General features: G+C 35.4%; 3 protein-coding genes across 4 annotated transcripts; 1 reads left to right on the top strand and 2 right to left on the bottom strand.

The window, feature by feature from the left end:
- The first annotated feature begins 5,992 nt into the window (after positions 1-5,992).
- On the top strand, positions 5,993-11,484 carry il12b2 (interleukin 12B 2). Its single transcript, XM_016483673.1, has 7 exons — positions 5,993-6,104; positions 7,046-7,127; positions 7,430-7,678; positions 9,320-9,431; positions 9,510-9,673; positions 10,688-10,851; positions 11,179-11,484. Exons 2-7 carry the CDS (start codon positions 7,046-7,048, stop codon positions 11,311-11,313), a joined length of 906 nt encoding a protein of 301 aa, XP_016339159.1. The 5' UTR covers positions 5,993-6,104; the 3' UTR covers positions 11,314-11,484.
- A 981-nt stretch (positions 11,485-12,465) lies between these two features.
- cfap161 (cilia and flagella associated protein 161) lies at positions 12,466-14,948 on the bottom strand. The gene is made up of 7 exons (XM_016483672.1): positions 14,780-14,948; positions 14,598-14,687; positions 13,798-14,036; positions 13,633-13,714; positions 13,389-13,547; positions 13,225-13,298; positions 12,466-12,695 (listed from the first exon to the last, which is right to left on the bottom strand). Exons 1-7 carry the CDS (start codon positions 14,849-14,851, stop codon positions 12,491-12,493), a joined length of 921 nt encoding a protein of 306 aa, XP_016339158.1. The 5' UTR covers positions 14,852-14,948; the 3' UTR covers positions 12,466-12,490.
- A 2,695-nt stretch (positions 14,949-17,643) lies between these two features.
- minar1l (membrane integral NOTCH2 associated receptor 1-like) lies at positions 17,644-19,664 on the bottom strand. Of its 2 annotated transcripts, none has more exons than XM_016483601.1 (3): positions 19,421-19,664; positions 18,838-19,038; positions 17,644-17,899 (listed from the first exon to the last, which is right to left on the bottom strand). In XM_016483601.1, exons 1-3 carry the CDS (start codon positions 19,640-19,642, stop codon positions 17,717-17,719), a joined length of 606 nt encoding a protein of 201 aa, XP_016339087.1. In that variant the 5' UTR covers positions 19,643-19,664; the 3' UTR covers positions 17,644-17,716. The 2 variants fall into 2 exon arrangements, with proteins under 2 accessions (XP_016339087.1, XP_016339088.1); XM_016483602.1 differs by having other exon boundaries at positions 18,853-19,038.
- Positions 19,665-19,674: the final 10 nt, after the last annotated feature.

The raw sequence follows: 19,674 nt of genomic DNA, 5'->3' as shown, positions 1-19,674 counted from the left end.
CACAGCACACCTCGCTTTTTCAGACCGATGAGCTTTGTAAAAATCGACACGTTTCAGAAAGGCAGGGCATAGAGGCGAAACAATAATGTACATTATATGGAAAATAATGTGTTTTTTGAACCTTAAACCACATAAACACATTGCATTACACCAAATACACAACATAATGTTCTTTTTAGCAACATCATATGACCCCTTTAAGAAAGTATCTTGAGCTGGAGCCTGGACACTTTACCTTATATTAAGGCACATTTTAACAAAAATACAAAGGTGTATAAAACATGAAATAGTTTTCCATTATGCCAAATCATACATCTTACAGTAAAAAAATTTTTTTTTTGGCAATATCAGCCCAAATATTTACACATTGATTTAAAAGGGGGAAATAGATAGCCTATCGTTTGACAGAAGTAGCCTACATTTCCATTTATTACTGTACATTTCTGTTTAAATTATGGTTTTGATATGTAGAGAAAGTATAATTTTCCTCAGTGAAATGTCTCCCACCATAAATCTTGTCTTGAGTTCATTTTGACATTCAATTTGACAAAAAGGGTTGTCAAAATAAGATTGTCTGAAAAGATATATTAGGCTAATGATATCCTGAATAGATTTAGTAATTTATGTATTTATTTATTTATGTTTGAACTATAACCCCAATATTGTCAGAGGAAGTGTTGAGAGGTTACAGAGGCAAATGTGTGAACAGGAATGTACAGCGTGTTTATTTGTGACCCAAATGAAAGAGTACAGCGAGAAAAATGTTTTCTTCACTTTCTTACTGATGACATTTTTCAAACAGGGTGTATTTCCAGAAGATACAGTTTTTTACAATCATTTTGTCACCAATTTCAGAACCTTGATGTCATTTTTCAAAACTCTAGACACAAAACTCAAAACAGTCATTATTTGTAACACAGGCTGTCCAATGTACAAAACTTTGCATATTGCGTTCATATATTTAAAGAAGCCTTGCATTTGCAGAAGCATTGGTTAAAAAAACTCATTTATTATGAAATATCATAGGAACATTACTTTAGCTCACCCACACACAATATACCCATAGTTTCACTGTGTAGTTTTTAGTACAATCATTAAATATAAGCACATGATGCAGCTTTCATTATGGTACACATTCATACATCATTGTAATAGACTAGAGAGAAAAGTACAGATGCTGGAATCATTAAACAAAATTAGAAAATTATTGATAAAATAATCAACTCACAACAGGTTTGAAAAAAAAAAACTTTAAGAAAAACTTAGATAAGAAAAATACTACAGTAGGCATACAGTAAGTGTTCCTCACTGCACTTCTATGTTTTTATCAACCCTGTCTTGTGGATTTGGCCACAAGTTCTCATCCACATCATAATGGATGTTTTCATCAGATAAACATCTTGGAAAAAATCTTCTGGCATGGCAAATCCAGGCCTGACATTGGTCTCCTCCTGTGATGTTATTGCACGCATCATCTATGGCCCGGAGAAGAGAGACTTGTTTGTGAGGGCGCTTATTGTAAACATTCCATGTGGAGAAATTCTTCAGTCGGGTTACAGTAAGGAAAGGGGAGTATGGGGATAAATTCAAGGTGATACACTGTGGATGGGCCTGAAACCATGATTGCTCTCAGTGCCATCGCTATAGGAATTCTGGGCCCATTGCACTGATTTTGCTATGGGGCCCCTCAAAATCACATTCAGAGGGGGGTGGTCAGGCATCCCATGCAGCGAACATTGTTCTGGGCCGCTCTCAACCACTGGACTCCATGTCATGGCCAAGTGCCATCGCTATAGGAATTCTGGGCCCATTGCACTGATTTTGCTATGGGGCCCCTCAAAATCACATTCAGAGGGGGGTGGTCAGGCACCCCATGCAGCGAACATTGTTCTGGGCCGCTCTCAACCACTCTCCTCCATGTCATGGCCAGGTTAAAGCCTGCCTCATCCAAAAATATGAATGGTTTTCATCAGCTTCCAGCTCTATCATCCCCTAAAAAGACATTTATTGTAGGAAAAACAAATACTGATAACAATTATATAGAATTTTCTTGGGATTTTTTTTCTCTCAACAACAGGCAACTTGAAACTGATCATACCTGAACATACTCAGCCCTCAGTTGCTTCACTTTCATAATCTAAACATTTAATATAGTTAATTATTTTCCATAAAAACTATGCTTCAAGAGTAATGCAACAGTTATGTTGCATTTTGAGCAGTTGTATCAATTGATAATTGTAATGAAATGAATAGACACTCAATTCAGATGTAATGCGCGAGTTGCATTTTGAAATAGTAATACTTTGATGTTAAGTTGTATCATTTGGAACCGGTGATTTTAGTTCAATGAACAAAATATCTTTGGTTCATGTGTATTGTATCCAAGCATTTGGAAAAAGTGTCAAGTGTTTTGAAAAACTTGCATTTTGATCATCGGTTGTGAATTATGTGTCTAGAGTTTTGAAAAATGACATGAAGGTTCTGTTATTAGTGCAAAAATGATTGTAAAAAAACTGTAATATCTTGACTGGAGCCTGGAAACTTCACCTTATATAAATGCATATTTTGCCAATAAAATGCTGTACAAAGCATAAAAAGTGTTATAATTTTTAAAGTTAGTTTTTATAATCCTTAGAATAAATATATACATATGTCAACTTATAGTAAAACATACAGTAAAAACATTTTCCGATATCAGCCCAAACATTTTATTGTATAGGCCTACACAATGTTAAAAAAGATAGGAAACAGATATAGCTACAGTATATTATGTCATTTTAAAGTTCAAATAAAATATAGACAGAAAGAAAGAACTATAGATAGAATGATATATATATAGAAAAACAGATAAAACAATAGATAAATAGAACGATAGACAGAACGATAGAACGACACGATACAATAAGATAGAATGATTCTATACAGTAGAACGATAGAACGATAGATAGATAGATAGATAGATAGATAGATAGATAGATAGATAGATATGATTTGATAGAACAATACAATACGATAGAACGATACGATATGATAGAATGATACGATACAATGATACGATAGATTGATAGATAGAACAATAGATAGAACGATAGAATGATAGAACGATAGAACGATAGACAGACAGACAGACAGACAGATAGATAGATAGATAGATAGATAGATAGATAGATAGATAGATAGATAGATTTTTTTAACTATAACTCCAATATTGTCAGAGGAAGTTTTGAGAGGTTACAGAGGCAAATGTGTGAACAGGAATGTACAGCATGTTTATTTGTGACCCAAATGAAAGAGTACAGCGAGAAAAAAATATAGAACGATAGATACGATAGAATGACAGAAGTAACGATAGAACAATAGATTTCCAATTTAATTTATTACGATTTTACAGTAGTACATTTCTATTTAATGTTGTAAATTTCTGCTTAAATTATGGTTTTAATATGTACAGAAAGTACGAATGAGTTTATTTCAACATTCAATTAAACAAAAACAGAGCTGTCAAAAGGTTTTTTTGACTTGATAATTTTTTTAACTATAACCCCAATATTGTCAGAGGAAGTGTCGAGAGGTTACAGAGGTAAATGTGTGAACAGGAATGTACAGCATGTTTATTTGTGACCCAAATGAAAGAGTACAGCGAGAAGTGACTGGCCTTATTCGGTACTTTCATGCACATGATATTTAGACAAGGGACAGGCCAATTCTGGCTTTCTAGAAATTAACAGGGTACTCGACTTTTCAGAATATGTCTTCCTCGGCATAGGCCTATGTCCTATCCTAAGTGAAACAGAAACACCAAGTTTAGCATTAATTAGTCAAATAGCATTTTTCATAGCAGAAGTAGGCTACCTACGTGCCCTTTGGTGCTTTCAGGACGTGGGCACATATACAAACGGGAGAATCACAGTCCGAGTTCCTCATAAGATAGCCAAGTTATTTAAAGTTGCGACAAAAAAAATCAGCTTTGCACCTTTAGACTGAAAACACTTTACTGGATCAAATTGCCCCAAATTGAGTTTCAATGTGCCTTTCTAATTTTAGGAATTGGCGACACGTGTGTGAGGCAGAGAAAAGCGTGTCAAGGCAAAGAAATATGTCATTTCCATCATAATATGCACTTGAGGAAATTTCATGGCTTGGCAAGTGAATTTTAATAACACCTAATGACTTATATCTACTAAGGAAAGTGTTGCGTCTCTGACATCAGGGGGCTGCCAGAATGATGTCAGCCGTTTTCCCTTTTAAAAAAAACTCTTACACATGCCTATAAGGAATCAGTTTAACACGCACAGGTTCACCAACTCACAAACACTCACACAATGCAATAAAACATCCATGTTTCGTCTCCTGAAATACCCAAAACTGCCAGCCGCCTACACCAGGCACAGTTTCCCCCAGCGCAGCATACAGAAGTGCAGTGTTCAGTTCATTTGCAAAGCAAAGCCTGAACAGAGGAACTGCTGTACTACACATTTACACTGCCTTAACCACAGATATTTATCAGGTGTCTTATCTCCTTTAACTACATCAAATTTGGTTTCTGTCACACATTTATTTAAGGGGAAATTCAGACCCGATATTTTATCTAGAATTCAGACAGACTGAGCAAGAAAGAGACTGTTCTGAATTATGACCATTTTATATATGACCATTATATAACTTTTATTTATAAGACAAAAGTGTAAGCACTTGGTGAAACTCGCTGAACTTTACATCTTCCTTTGATGTTTGTAACTCTCTCACTTCCCTATTTTTCTCTCTAATAGTCTTTATATTTGCACTTGTGGTTAAAAGTCTGGTCATGTCCTGGTCGACTGATTTTGATCGAAGACAAGAACAAAATTCTTGCAAGAACAAAACGCACTAACTTTTCTTATCTCAGTTTCTTCTTCCAACCCATTACATGTTCTCTCTTGTTCCTGACTGAAGCTAAAACATAAATAATTGAGAGTTCAGGCTCTGAAATGCATCCCACAGATGTTGTTATTTTTCAGTTACTGATTAGGAAAAGAATGAAAAAGATACTCCAAGTAACAAGGAGCAGCTAAAACCTGTCCACTCACACAATGTTTATAATCTAATAAAGCTGATAGTGTTGCGTTCTCCTTAAAATATGCAATTTATTAAAATGAATATCTCAAAGGCAAGTGTTATTGAATATATAGCAAATATAAAGTGTTGTTTGAATGCTTTGAAGATAAAAGATAACAGAATGATTAAAAATGGGATTGAATTAACAATCTGTGACAGCTGCAATATAGAGCTATAATCAACATAATGATTAAAAAAATAATTTAAATAGATTCTAGTCTTTATTGTGACAAAATAAGTTAAAAATATTGCTTCTTAATAAAAGAAAATTCATGTTGACACTGCAATATATACTATGCTTTACCAGCATAGTAAATATTATAAGGGGAGAGATGTGTTTCCTCATTTTTAAGGGACTTTATGATTCACTTTGTTTTGTTAACCCATAGTATAGTAGGCTATAGATATTTCAGCAGTTTATAGAATGTTATACTAAAGGGGCATGTAGTCATCAGACTGCACTGAAATTGCTAGTACATTTCACAGTTAATTACAGCGGATACAGCAAGTAACACATTCAATTCAAAGTTAAATTTTGATGTAGAAGGACTGAAATAGTATTTACGCACTCCAGTTTGGGCTATAACTACTGCGTCTATAAGACACCTGCTCTCAAATAATCTTTATTTACTATTTACTTTATTTTAAGTACAGGGGAAACAATCGTTCATTTATCCAAAGAGCCTACTATACTATAGCCTACTACTGTTAAGATCGCACAATTCTAACTTGTGAAACTGGTCTATAATAAGAGTGATGACAGAGAGGGGAAAAGAGCCCATCTCTTAGTAATTCAGCAATCGTAATTTTAACACGTGTTTATTCTGAGCTCGAGGGGAACTCGTTCTAAGAATCCGCAGACATTTGCCATCGGGTTACGTGTTATCGTGTGGTGGGAATGTGTGGAATAAAAGCGCGCACAGGCACAGACCCCACGAGAGGACGCGACGCGCCGCGCGCAATCACACTTCGGAGATTTCTGCGCTGAATTTGACGCAACAGCAGCGAAGGTAAGACATGCATTACGATCTAAACATCTGCACAACCAGCTCACTTCACTTTAATCCCGTCATTTTCATTTTAAGTACAGATGAGATGTATTTAAAGGTATATATATATACATCTCATCTGTACTTAAAATGTATATATACATACTTTTAAATACATCTCATCTGTACTTAAAATGAAAATGACGGGATTAAAGTGAAGTGAGCTGGTTGTGCAGATGTTTAGATCGTAATGCATGTCTTACCTTCGCTGCTGTTGCGTCAAATTCAGCGCAGAAATCTCCGAAGTGTGATTGCTTTACGTACACACACACACACACACACACACACACATATATATATATATATATATATATATGTATATATATATACAGTATAGGCTATATATATCGCCAAATCTTGACATTCTACAAACAGTTTCATGGGATTATATTAATCCGGAGATGTAGAATATTTGTATTTATAAAAATATTAACTTAATTTGGAACATTTAAATGAACTGCAATAACTAAATTACAAAGATACAAATTAAAATAAAACATAGAAAATGCCCATTATGCCTTTATACATTCCTTTAAATTAATATATTAATACAGATATTGAAAATCTAAATGTTTAATCTTTTCATTTTTGGTCCATGGCCATCTGTAAATGCCCTACTTTTAATACTGGCAACTAATAATTATTGTATATTTTTATGATGACTGGTTAAATTACAATTAATATAGATTAATGTTCAGTATAAAATAATGTTCATGCTACAATAATTATCAATGTTCAATGCTACATTATTGATGTTCAATGCTACATAATTTTTTTATTAATGTATTAAGCTGCTTATATTCACTTTTTTTTTTGTATTTTACTTTTGCTCAGCGAAAGTGACTAATAAATCAGTCAACATTTTCATATTAAGTATACAATTTTTGTGTTTCTTTCACCAGATGGTTTGGTTGATAAGGTTCATCCTTCTCTTCTGTTTGTGCATAATGAGGATGTCCGCACTTAACTTTTTCCCTGAGAAATGTGAGTGTACTGACCACATCATTATTTAAGCATGAGTACACACACACACATACACACTGTTTTTATATCATAGTGGGGAGTCCCCCGCTACTGGGTTTTTACCCAGAAAAGTATTTACTGAACATATAATATATTATAATATAATATATTTATTTATTTATTTTATAAATAATATTGAAGATGGTCACAATATAGCTGACTGGTTTTACTACCATTTCACAGACATTTAGTCTCCACAAACACACACACACACACACATTCTGGCACCCATTCTGTGTTCTGGATTGTTTCTCTTTATGCAGTTGAAATTGCTGAGAGACACGCATCCGTTACCCTGACCTGTAGAACAGATAAAGACATAATCACATGGAGACGTGAGGACGCAAATAGCATAGAGAACATATCACAATCAGAATTTGAAATCCTCAGTGGGCGGGATTTGACCGTGATTGACCTGCAGGAAGACCTAACAGGGAATTACACCTGCTGGAGTGATTCAGGTCTTGAAGACTACACGTATCTCCTGCTCGACAAGTCTAAAGAAGCTACAGGTGGGAACATCTGCTGAACATCCTCTATCTAACATTCCTATTAAGCAATCACTTTTTATGGTTAGCAATAATGCTTGACGTATGATTGATTAATGTTTGCCATACACTCTTAAAAATAAAGGCTGCATATGTTATTTATATATTATATATTTCACAGAATATATTATATATTTATATATGTATAATATTTATAATAATATTTATATATTTTATATATATGATATTTATACATTTTATATACATATATTCTATATTTTATATACATATATTATATATTTCACAGAAATGCCATAGATGAACCATTTTTGGTTCCCCAAAGAATCAGTGATCAGTTTCTAAAAGAACCATTTTTTGTTAACTCTTAAAAATAAAGCGTTTTCTTGCAGTGATGCCATAAAACAAGGATTTTTAGTTCCCCAAAGATCCTTTCAGTGAACATTTCCTGAAAGAACCATTGTTTCATAGTGTAAGGAATGTTTTAATAATCTTTTTCACTATAAAGAACCTTTATGGGTGTTGAAAGTTCTTCATGGAACCATAAATACAAATAAAGATCCTTTATTTTTAAGCATGTAGTGTGAAGAACATTTCAATAATCTAAGTCTAATCTTTGAATGTTCTTCACTAAACCACATATCTTTATGAAGAACAAGGACCTTTATTTTTAAGAGTGTATTATGGGAACATCATCCTAAAACCCAAAAAAGGATGTTAATCTTACAAAGATGTGGCATCCTGATATTTAATAACCATGGCCTGAGTTAGCCATCCGATATTACATTAATACATTACACATTAAAACAATGTCCACAATGTTTTAAACCGCAAAACCACAGTATTTTACTAATAGCTGAATGAGAAGCTGTGTATACAGAGTTAGGAAGGCATAGCCAAATAAAATGTGTACAATTAAGCAGTAAATGAGTCCATAAAATCCTTTATCTAATTTTACAAAAGTCACTTATTTAACTGTAAACTCACACTCTAGATTAGTGATTCTCACTAATGGTGTCCTCACAGTTCCAAACAGCAGGAAAAAAATATGCTAGACGCAAATAATAAATATAACTAACCATATAATCATGCATATCAAACAAGGAGAAAATGCTTTCCACACTCTTAAAAATGAAGGTTCCAAAAGGGTGTTTTCACAGTGATGGCTTAGACGAGGAACAATTTTTGGTTCCTCACAGATCCTTCCAGTGTCTAGTGTCCAGTGTCTTCCATAATCTAACTTTTTTCCATTATAAAGAACCTTTTGTGGAATGGAAAGGTTCCATGGATGTTAAAGGTTCTTCATGGAACCGCTGATGTCAATAAAGAACCTTTATTTTTAAGATCTTTTGTTGTTGTCATCAAAGGCTGCATCCAGACAAATTCTACAATATTTTGTGCAAATTCTTCTGTCAGTGTGTAGAATATTGTGTTTTAGAACCTTTATTTTTAATAGCATAGATGTGATGTTATCGACAGTTTGAAACTAGTTTCCTTAAAAAGTGACTTCATAAAAAAGCTGCCTGTTGAGTCATTGATTGTTTAGGCCACAAAGCAGGAAGGCTGTTACTTTCGGTCAGAGTATTCAAGCTTTGTCTGTTCAATGTCAGGCTCAGCTTTTCAGTGTATTTCTTTCTTCCTTTTCAGCTTTTAATATTAACTGCACAGCTGAGACGTTTTCCTGCACTGAAAAAATCAAATGTGCCTGGATCCCAAATGATTTTACAGATGAATTTGCTTTCAGACTTCGCAATACAAGGTATATAGACACGCCCACAGATACATTAAGCTTATTTTATCATTGACTCAACCACGCATGCTTATTGTATCTATTTAGGGATAATGGTGACTGGGTGTCACAGCCCGTGGATGGGGTATTTTTTCTCCCACATTCCACCAATTCATACTCTGAAGAGTCCGAGCGGCTGCTGATAACAGGAGAGGCAGCTTCTGCATGCTGCTATATGAAAACTGAATACAGCTTCTACCTACGAGACATTGGTGAGTATGTGGGCTAAAGGAAATTCTGTCATCATTTACTCACACTCAAGTTGTGAGTGAAAGAAATTAGTTTCTTTCATCTGTTGAACACAAAAGAAGATATTTTGAAGAATGTTGGTTGACGTTGAGGTTGAGAAACAGTTGACGGTAACCACTGACTTCCATAGTATGGAGGGAAAAAAAACACAATGGAGGTCACTGGCTACCAGTAACTATTTGGCTACCAACATTCTTTAAAATAAGAAGAATGAAACTCATGCAGCTTTGGAACAACTTGTGGGTGAGTAAATTATGACCGAATTCTAAATTTGAATTAGTAGCATAAACTGCCAGTTTATGCTACTCTACTGATTAGATTAGTAAGTTAGTTAAAATATAAATAAAACAGGCTCTTTTCACACTTGGCTCTATTGCTTGGTCCAAAACAAATCTCAAATCTACACTCGGATCAGACTATACTTGAATTCTGAAGTCAAATGTAAAAAAAAAAAGTCATTTTAAGTTTGCTGAGGACCTCTAGTCTAGTGGGCCCCGGCTCCCGAGTTAAAAACCACTGGTCTAAAGCACATCATCACTAGCTGCGTTTCCATTACAAATTGCGCAAATTGAAATTGCTAATTGAAAATACACCTAATGGAAACGCGTCAATTTCACAAAAACGCCCATATATCGCAAAAACGATTTTACGCTCGCACGAGGTGGTTTTTCAGGCAATTCGAAAAAGGAATATTTCGCAAAACTTCAATGGAAACGTTTTTTTTTTTTCGCATTAACAGGTCACATGGCGTACGTAAAAAGTCATAGCCTAGTGTAGCCAAAATACGTCAAAATCCGTTGCCATGACTTGTCGCGAGAGGAAAAAATTATGTTTTAGTCGCATAAAATCGGTTAATGGAAACGCTGTCATTTCGCAATACTTTTTTATAGACATTCATAAAATATCGCCAAAGCTTTGCGCAAATCCGTAATGGAAACGTGCCTACTGATTGAATATGTTTTCTCTGTTTTTCCTAGTTAAGCCAGCGAATCCAAACATTTCAATCTGCACTATAAAAAATGAGGGGAGTGACAATCAAATCGTAGAATTGGAGGTGGAGCCTCCCTCGACCTGGCCGCAGCCCCACAGTTTCTTTCCTCTGAAGCATCAGATCGAGTATGAGATACGACACAACGGCGAGGTATGACATGCTCTTTGCACACACAAACGGTTCACCGAAAATGTAATGAAAATTACATCTTTCTTCCATGGAGAAGTTTATCATAATATTGACTTTAAATGGGGAACATGCTGTCAAGCTCCGAAAAAATTCCAAAGAAAAAACCCTAGACGTAAAATTATAAAAACAAATTAGTCCATGTTACATAAGACATTTAAGGCCGCTGGATCTGTGTGGGGAACAGACTGAAATCTCAAGTCATTACTCGCTGAAAGTCATCATTTTTATGTCCCGTTAAGAAAGTTGCTGTAATTAATTCTCTTGTTTCCTGCTTCTGTATCTTCTCAGCTGAAGACTAAAGAATGGGAGGAGGGGTCAAAGGTCAAAGTTCAGGGTTCCATCACAAAACTAAGGGTCCGCTGCAGAGACCTGCTGCTCCTCTCTCAGTGGAGCGAGTGGAGCGAGTGGAAAAATGTAAACTAGCAATTTAAACCTCCCTTCCTCCTGAACCCTTTATTTATATCTCCTGTCACATTTTCCAAATCCTTATTTATTCTTTGTATATGTGTTGATGAATGAATGATCATGTCGTTTGTTGCATATGACTGTTACGTGCTGATTGTATGTACCATGTTTGTGTCCTATTAAAAAACATTGCTCCTCTGTTCTGTCTCTCGATTCCTTCAGATTAAGCAATATCACAGTTGCAATCATGCTGTCGCACGGGAATTACAATGAAATGTTGATTTTTGTGCAGACATGTTAAAAACACTTCAACTTACTTCCTCATGTTGGCAGCATGATTAGAGAGGAGCTTTTTTCATTTACAATTAACATGCAATTACAATTAATATGTACTGCAGATGTACATTACCGTTTAAAAAGCTTGGGGTCTGTAAGATTTTTTTAAAATGTTTTTGAATGATTTATTTGTTTGATCAAAAATATAAGAGAAAACAGTAATTTTGTGAAATATTGTTACAATTTTAAATAACTGTATTCTATTTTCATACAGAAATGTATGAATGTTATTTATTCCTGTGGTGGAAAAAATGTCTTTACCTGTCAATGATCAATTTACTGCATCGTTGCTGAGCAAAAGTATTAATTTAATTTATCTTGCTGATCCCAAGCTTTTGAACAGTAGTGTATATATGGGACAGAAGCTCAGATATCTGTGTGTGTGTGTGGTTATGATGCACATGATTTCTTGTTCTCCGTATAGGTGACCAACGGGGAAAAAGGAGGCCGAAGCAAAGGACAAAGAAAGAAACAAAAAAACACGAAGAAAAATAAAATAAATAAGAAAACAAAGCAGAAAAAAAACAACAAAAAAAAACAACAACATCTGAATTGGGCATATGTTTGAATTTGTAAAAGCATTTTTATGCTGATTGAAACAGTGGATGTGTGTAGAAACACTAATGCTGAGCTGAGCATGTTTATGAAACTTTTAGTCAACAGCAGGAGGCAGAAGTGAGGACAGAGGGGACGCTGCCTCCTTTTGGGAGCTTTATGGAATTATCTGAACTTTTTGTACAAGACAAATCAACAGAATTCACTAACAGAAATATAACAGTAAATATTTAAAGAAATAAAATATTGTATTTGCAAAAAATATTTATTGGTGTAATTTTTATTTCCTTTTATCTCTGTTTTTTTAACGGCACTCTTTTACTTGCGTGTCCTCTTGGGTTTCTCTCTGCTCATCTGTTATGTCTGAGTCTTGTTGCAGTTGCATCAGGCTCTGATTTTGATTGGCAGGATGAGCCATGAGAAACAGCCAATGGTTATTGTCCCGCTCAGCTTTATGAGAGTCCAAGAAGGTGTGAGCAGAGAGTTCATACTCTTTACCAAAAGGAGTCCTAAACACACAAAACAAACAAACCAAATAAATGAATAAACACTAGCAATTATTCTACACAGAATTAACATTAAACTACACAGACCTGTTCTTTAGCTCAAGCAGGTATTTTTCTATATATAAAAAAAATATATTTTAAATAATATATCAAATTTAAAAAATATAAATATATATTAATAAATGTAAAATAAAGTTCTAAAATTATATTTAAAATAAAAATACCTAAAATTCTAAATAAAAAAATATCGACATATTACATCTATGTGTATGTGTAAATATTATACACAGAAAAATTATATTATAATAAAAATTTCCATATATATATATATATATATACATACATATATAATTTATATATAAAGCAATGACATATGTCTGAGTGAAACATGATATTCAACAAGAAAATGTAGAATGGGAGTGTATTTTATTCATTAGGAACTGATAAACTGGTTTTGGAGTATTTGTAATATTTAGCTGTTCCCAGCTCACTTTAAATGAATCACTTACTCTTAAAATATGAAATATATTACCATAGGATGTGATTGCCTAGAGCAGCCAGACATTGATTGGTCTTGCAGTGGGAAATCAAAACCTTGCTGTTCACCTGCCAAAACAAAGCATCCACTCCACATGATTAAGTTACTAAGTAATAACAACAAGTACATCTGAAAAAGATTTAGTTGAAAGTGTGAACCTGAACAGGGTATCCTTCATTTTCAAGCCTTTCTTGGGGGTCAAAGTAAATCACCTTCCACCAGCACAGGAAATCAAACTCCTCTACTAGGCTCAACTCCTGTAGTCGAGACTTCTTAGCACACTTCAGAAATGTTTTGTGATCACTGGCGAGGAATAGCTATGAGGAATCCAACAGACTGCATGCTGAGACTTGGGAACTCAGTAATTACATAAAACTGTGTACATGCCATTTGCTTGTTTACCTCTCCGGCAAAGCCTGCGGTCGTTCTCAGGGCAAAGCTTTGATCGTATCTGAGCACCTCTCCATCTGAGGTCCTATCAACACTGAATCACAGACCACAGATGATAAAACAGATCAGCCACTGTGTGTGTGCGATTGAGTGAGTTTGAACGTGCATGTGCGATACCTTGTAATGATAAAGGCGTTTCTAACACAAGGGGTCATGCTGTGGGCTCCGCCTACTTGGAGGGGCCCACGAAGGTGGGGGACTGAATTTGAGTCAGACTGTGATGTGATACTACTGCTGTCGGCAATGATGCTGAGGACACAGGAGCCACGCTGCTCGTGCTCTCCACCTCCAGAGTTCACCAGCATGACTGTGTCTCCAAAGTGCAAAAAGCCATCCTGCGACACTGATAGACTCACCTAAACAAAAAACAGAATCAGTCTCACATGCAGCAGACACAAAAACATTTTTGAGCACCGCTGCACTACATAAGTTGTAAATAAAACAAAGATTATTGGGGGAAAAAAATTAATCAACCAATTTCACCACCAATTTTCAAATCCCATACGACCAAAAATATATATTTCTGGCAAAAACTAAATAATTAATTAATTAAATGCTACAGTATATATTCAGTTTCAACATTCATATACAAAAATATATTTCAAAATGTATTTCAGGGTCAAGAAAATACATCTGTGAATAGAATAGAATACAAAACTAAATTTACAGTGATTTAATAAAATAAATGTTTTAATTTTTTTAATGTTCCTTGCTGATTTTTATTCCTTTTTCCCCCTATTTTACTACTTGTCTACTTGTTGATGTGTTTTATGTTCACGTGCTATAGACAACAAATAGGTTTTCTTAAAATGTGACATGTGAATGTTTTTTCTTGGATTGAAATATATGGAGGGCAAAGTATATTTTAATATTTAATATTACATTTTTAAGATATGTTTAAATAAATCTTTACTTACTGGTTTCAGGATGTTTTGTCTCAGATCTCCTTCTTTCTGAACAGTGAGTTCGCCTCTGTCTTTTTGCAGGATGAAGTTCTTGAGAGTTTCCTGCAGAGACACTGCTCATTACTCACTTGTTCTCTTGCGTTCTCTGTCTGGACTTCACACCAACAAACATGAGATGCGTCAAAACAACAAACCTCTTCTAAAGTCACGTCTTCTTTCCAGTTGCCCACACGGACGTGCGGGTTATAGGTCCGGACATGAGCCATTTCACAGCCGCCGTAAAGCCAGCCAGACAGATAATTGGGAAAATGTAATTTATAACGCAAAAGGAAACTAAACGCGCCTACTGCAGCCTGCAGGCAAGAACTGTTACCATGGATGCGTAACAACAAATGTGAGCTACTGCGCTTGCGTGTGTTACGTTTCCAAGGTAACATGTTCGTCCTTTTGCCGCCAGTTTGATTTTTTTTACAGTCGCGATTTAAAAAAAAAAAAAAGTTTTGTGCATTTAAAAATGATTTTAAAATTAGCTTCAAATTTAAAGCAACTGAAAAAAAGAATGCCTTAAAACTCTAAATGAATTTTAAAATTAACATTTAATTAGGCTATATATTAAGTTGATTTACCCCCTTTTAATTTAATTTGTTGTAATTAAAATTTAAATGCAGTATATTTAAATTTTAATATTTAAATATTATTTTAAACACATATTTTAGTAATACCTCCCTTTTTTATGTAACATTTAATCACCATTTAAAAATACAATACTGGCGTCCTGCAGTAATACATCAACTAATTTACCTTCAGATTAATTTGCTAATTGTAATTTATTAAGGTTTCTAAGAGTTGACTGGCTTAATCTCAATGTTCACTGTTGTTCCCAAGGAATATGGCATTGAGGTAAGTATCTTCCAATAAAAACAAATTGAAAATTTATACATAATAGGCTGAATTTATAGAAATTCATTGATTAAATGAACACATCAGTCAAACACACACAAATGAGCAAAAAATTAATTATGAGAAATGATCTAACAATCATCATTCAATAAGTCTCTTCATATTAATATCTTTTATATGAAACTGGCTTTTCTAATTAAATTAGCTCACTCTTCAAAGTTTCACTGGAATCAATTTGTGTGCGATCTCTATAATGAATTTTGCAGCATTATCAAATATGAAACCAAATCACTTTCACAATACTGTATGTATATGCAGAGAGAAAAAGGCAGTGGAGGTTTTAGATAAACTACATTAGAAGGAAGCCTCATTTGAGCTTGAGAGACTGTGTGTAAGTGCAGTAAAGTGCTTTCACGTCAATAACAGAACTGACAGATCATAAATAGATAATACACGTTTATGAGAGCTGTGCTCTGAAATATTAAAACTGCATTGGGAAAAGCAGCAAGCAGCAGTGTGCAAAAGCATTGATGATATGTGACCCTGTCTGTGAAATCAAGGCTAAAGTCTCCAAATTTAATTATGAGATAACAAGCATCAAAGTTTGGTTTCAACCATTAATTTCACTATGATTTCAATCTTTGACATGGCCTTATCAGCCAATATGAACGATATAAAGGTTATATTTTCACAGAATGTCCTACATCATCATGTGAAGGATGATTTTATGTAGAAAACAGTAAATCACAAAAAATGTCTTTAGCTGGGTTTACACAAGCAGGGTCACATATTATTAAAGAAAACCTCTCACTCCAACCACAGTTTAACTGGCTGAAAAAATGACACACAAGACACAATCCCATCGAATAACCAAAACCAGCTTTATGAAGAGACAAAGGTACATTTTCACAGTCAGAGGTGCCCTGAAAAAGGAAAAATCCCAAATCCAGAAATGCATGTGTTTATACAATCATGGAATGAAAAACAAGAATGATTCTGAGGAGAAATGCATAGGCTAATTCTACAAGAGGAACACAAAAATATCAATCAAAATCATGTCAAAAGTCAAAACTTTTCCCACATAGCCTCCTTAAAATAGGACATCTCATTCAATTGTCATCACATTACAGTATTCAGCTGTTGAAAGCATTGTCAAAGCTTACTATGCATTTGCTAAGTTGGTCTGAGCGGCTGTCAGCACTTTGCTTGTTTTTGTAGGTGATCGCTTACTGGCCTGTGATTGCAAATCTGATCATTTAGAAAAGTAATTGATTGAGGTATCATTCATTCTGTAGTGTGTAGCGCAAGATGAATTACAATAGCGATCAGAGATCAAACTGCATGTAAAAATCCCAATTGGCAACCCTTTTACCTGAGCAAATCACTCATTAATCAGCTGAAGCAGACAGAAGTAGGACTCAGAAAGCTTCAGGCTCAATAAAAGAGGACAAACGCTCCTTCCTCTCGGTCTCTCCCCTCCCTCACTCACTCAGTTCCATCACAGCCCATTAAAAGTTTAGTGCTGTTGTTCAGCAAATTGAAAATGTGTGCCGGTATTGATCCACCATCATCATGCATCCATTCTGGATCTCTGGAGGCTCGTTTTCCTTTTCTTTTAAGCTTTTGTGAGGCAGGATATTATGTTTTGTAGCACTATTTTGGTAGTGATCGAGTTCCCCACAAATTCAAACGAAAACAAGAGATTCATATCTATCACACGTCAGCATTTCCTCCAAATACGGGGACATTTAGCAGATTTAAAGGGCAGTTGCATGTAAATTTGCAACTAATAATGGATTTTCCGAGCATTTAAATGGAGAGAGAGCAGAGGTGCGCAAGAGTGTGCAAAACATGTGCCGCTGTGCGAGCAAGTGGATGCCGTCTCAGGTTTCAGCAGAATCACATTAGACTAATGGGAACTCCCCAATATCCGTCAACAAAGAGGGCATACCGGAATGTCCGCAAGCCATAAACTGCAGAATAAGCGTTTAACTGAAAACCTGCTAAATTCAAACAAAACTAAAGGTAGGGAAACTCCAAAAAGGCCCACTGAAGGTTTCAGGAAATGCAGTCTATTTTGCATAGGTTTTACACTGGGACAGTCTGCCATGCTTCTCGAATTAGGTTCATGAAGAATTCATGCATTCATTAAAATCTTAATAATATTATCTAATAAACACGTATTGTACCATTCAATGTAGCCTCAGGCGTGTCATGTGACTGTATGGACGTTACACAGTGCTGACTGGAATGACGATGATGAGGATGAGGATGATGGTGGCAGTGATGCTGAGGGCAGCGATGCGGTACGCCTGGTTCCTGCTACAACGGGTGTACGACTGCGAACGCCGCAGGAGCGTGTCGGAGGCTGGCGTGTAAATCTCATCCGTCCAGAACTCCAAAGACTCAGGGGCCTGCAAAATGTACATAGAAAATAGTTGAGTACTGTAAGTGCCGGTTTATCTGCATTAATATACGCTTTGCACAGTTTCATCATCTGTTTTCTTTCCTGTTCTGTTAAGATTGATTTAATGATTCGGTTCCCAAAGAACCCAATAATGTTTATGTAAAAACAATAATGATAAATTTGAAAATAACCAGTATTATCCCAGATTAAAGAAATAGTTCACCCAAACATTAAAATTTGCTGAAAATGTACACCCTCAGGCAGTCCAAGATTAAGTAGAGTTTGTTTCTTCATCTGATCAGATTTGGAGAAATTTAGCATTACATCACTTGCTCATCAATGGATGCTCTGCAGTGAATGGGTGCCGTCAGAATGAGAGTCCAAACAGCTGATAAAAACATCACAATAATCCACACGACTAAAGTCCATCAGTTAACAAATTATAAAGTGAACAGTTGCTTCTGGCCAATTGATAACACTTCCTCCAGTGAAAAAGTCCATAACCTGTTGTCCTCTTACATCAAAATCCACTGACATATTTGTTTAGAACTGTTTACCCTTGTAATTGGTGCTTGATCTGTGCATATTTCTCTCCTGATTCAGATGAGAACATTTTTCATTGGAATAAGTGGCATTATAGATAGAGGACTCGTATTTTGAATTTAAAAACATCTTGACTGATTTGTTTACTAAAAGTCATGTGGATTACTTGTGGATTATTATGTTGTTTTTATCAGGCTCTTGATCAGGTGAACTGTTCCTTTAACACAGATTTATAAAACATGTTATGCAAACCTCATCAAAACCTAAGCACTTTTTAGAAAACTATATTGCCATCCAATATAAAAAAAATTATTCTAGCTTAAGTCAATTTGACCCCAGCAAAAATACACTGTAGAAAAATACAGATTCTTGAGGTGACAATGTTTTCACTCAAAACATTACATTTGGAGGTGTCACCTGAAGATCCAGCGGTGTTAAGTCTGATTGGCTCCAGGTCACTTTGGGGCGTTCAGTCACATGGGTAGTGCTATGGACAGATGTGCGGCGTGGTGCATTGTGGGTCTCAGGTGGCATGAGGTGAAAGCCCGTCAGTTCCTGCACTACAGAGCCCTCTCTTTTATGCACTCCACCTAAATGATCTGACTGAGAAGCCAAACAAGGTTTATTTTATGACAAAGTATTCATCCTTATATCTATACATAAGGTCAAAATCAAACTACTAGTCAAAATGCATGTATGTTCTAATTCTGTATTCTACATTAATACAATATTACAACTGGATGATGATGAGATCAGATGTCTGTGTGGAGCACTGGCTGTTGTCAGACTCCTTGTGCAAACAAAAATCTCACTGGATTATTACAATTAATGGCAAAATGAATGTTTGGAAATGTAAACTGATATTTCCCACTGACACACTACAGCAAAAGATAGAAATAACTGACTTAAAACCATTTTAGGCTGGTGAAAATAATAGTGTTCTAATCATTTTGGCCACCACTGTATATATTTCTTATCCTGTTACCTTAACAGATTGTATGTGTGGCTCCTTGCTGAAGCTGATGCTCCACTCTCTGGGGGCTTCTGATCCGCTGCTCTCTGTGTGGCTCCTGGAGGTCCTGCGCACAAACAGCCGTCTGCGTTTCGCTGCTGCCTCGTTGACGCCCTCTGCCACTAAATTGGTCCTCGGGGAGCCCTGCTGTTGCTGTAGGCTAGGCCGTGGTGTGAGCTGTGGCTGTATGTGCATTTGATGCACATGTGGGCATGCAACTTGCTCCC

Source organism: Sinocyclocheilus anshuiensis, unplaced genomic scaffold (assembly GCF_001515605.1).
Source record: "Sinocyclocheilus anshuiensis isolate Anshui unplaced genomic scaffold, SAMN03320099.WGS_v1.1 scaffold733, whole genome shotgun sequence".
NCBI lineage: Eukaryota > Metazoa > Chordata > Actinopteri > Cypriniformes > Cyprinidae > Sinocyclocheilus > Sinocyclocheilus anshuiensis.
Note: the sequence above shows the minus strand (reverse complement) of the source record. Positions and strands in the feature narration are given on the sequence as shown.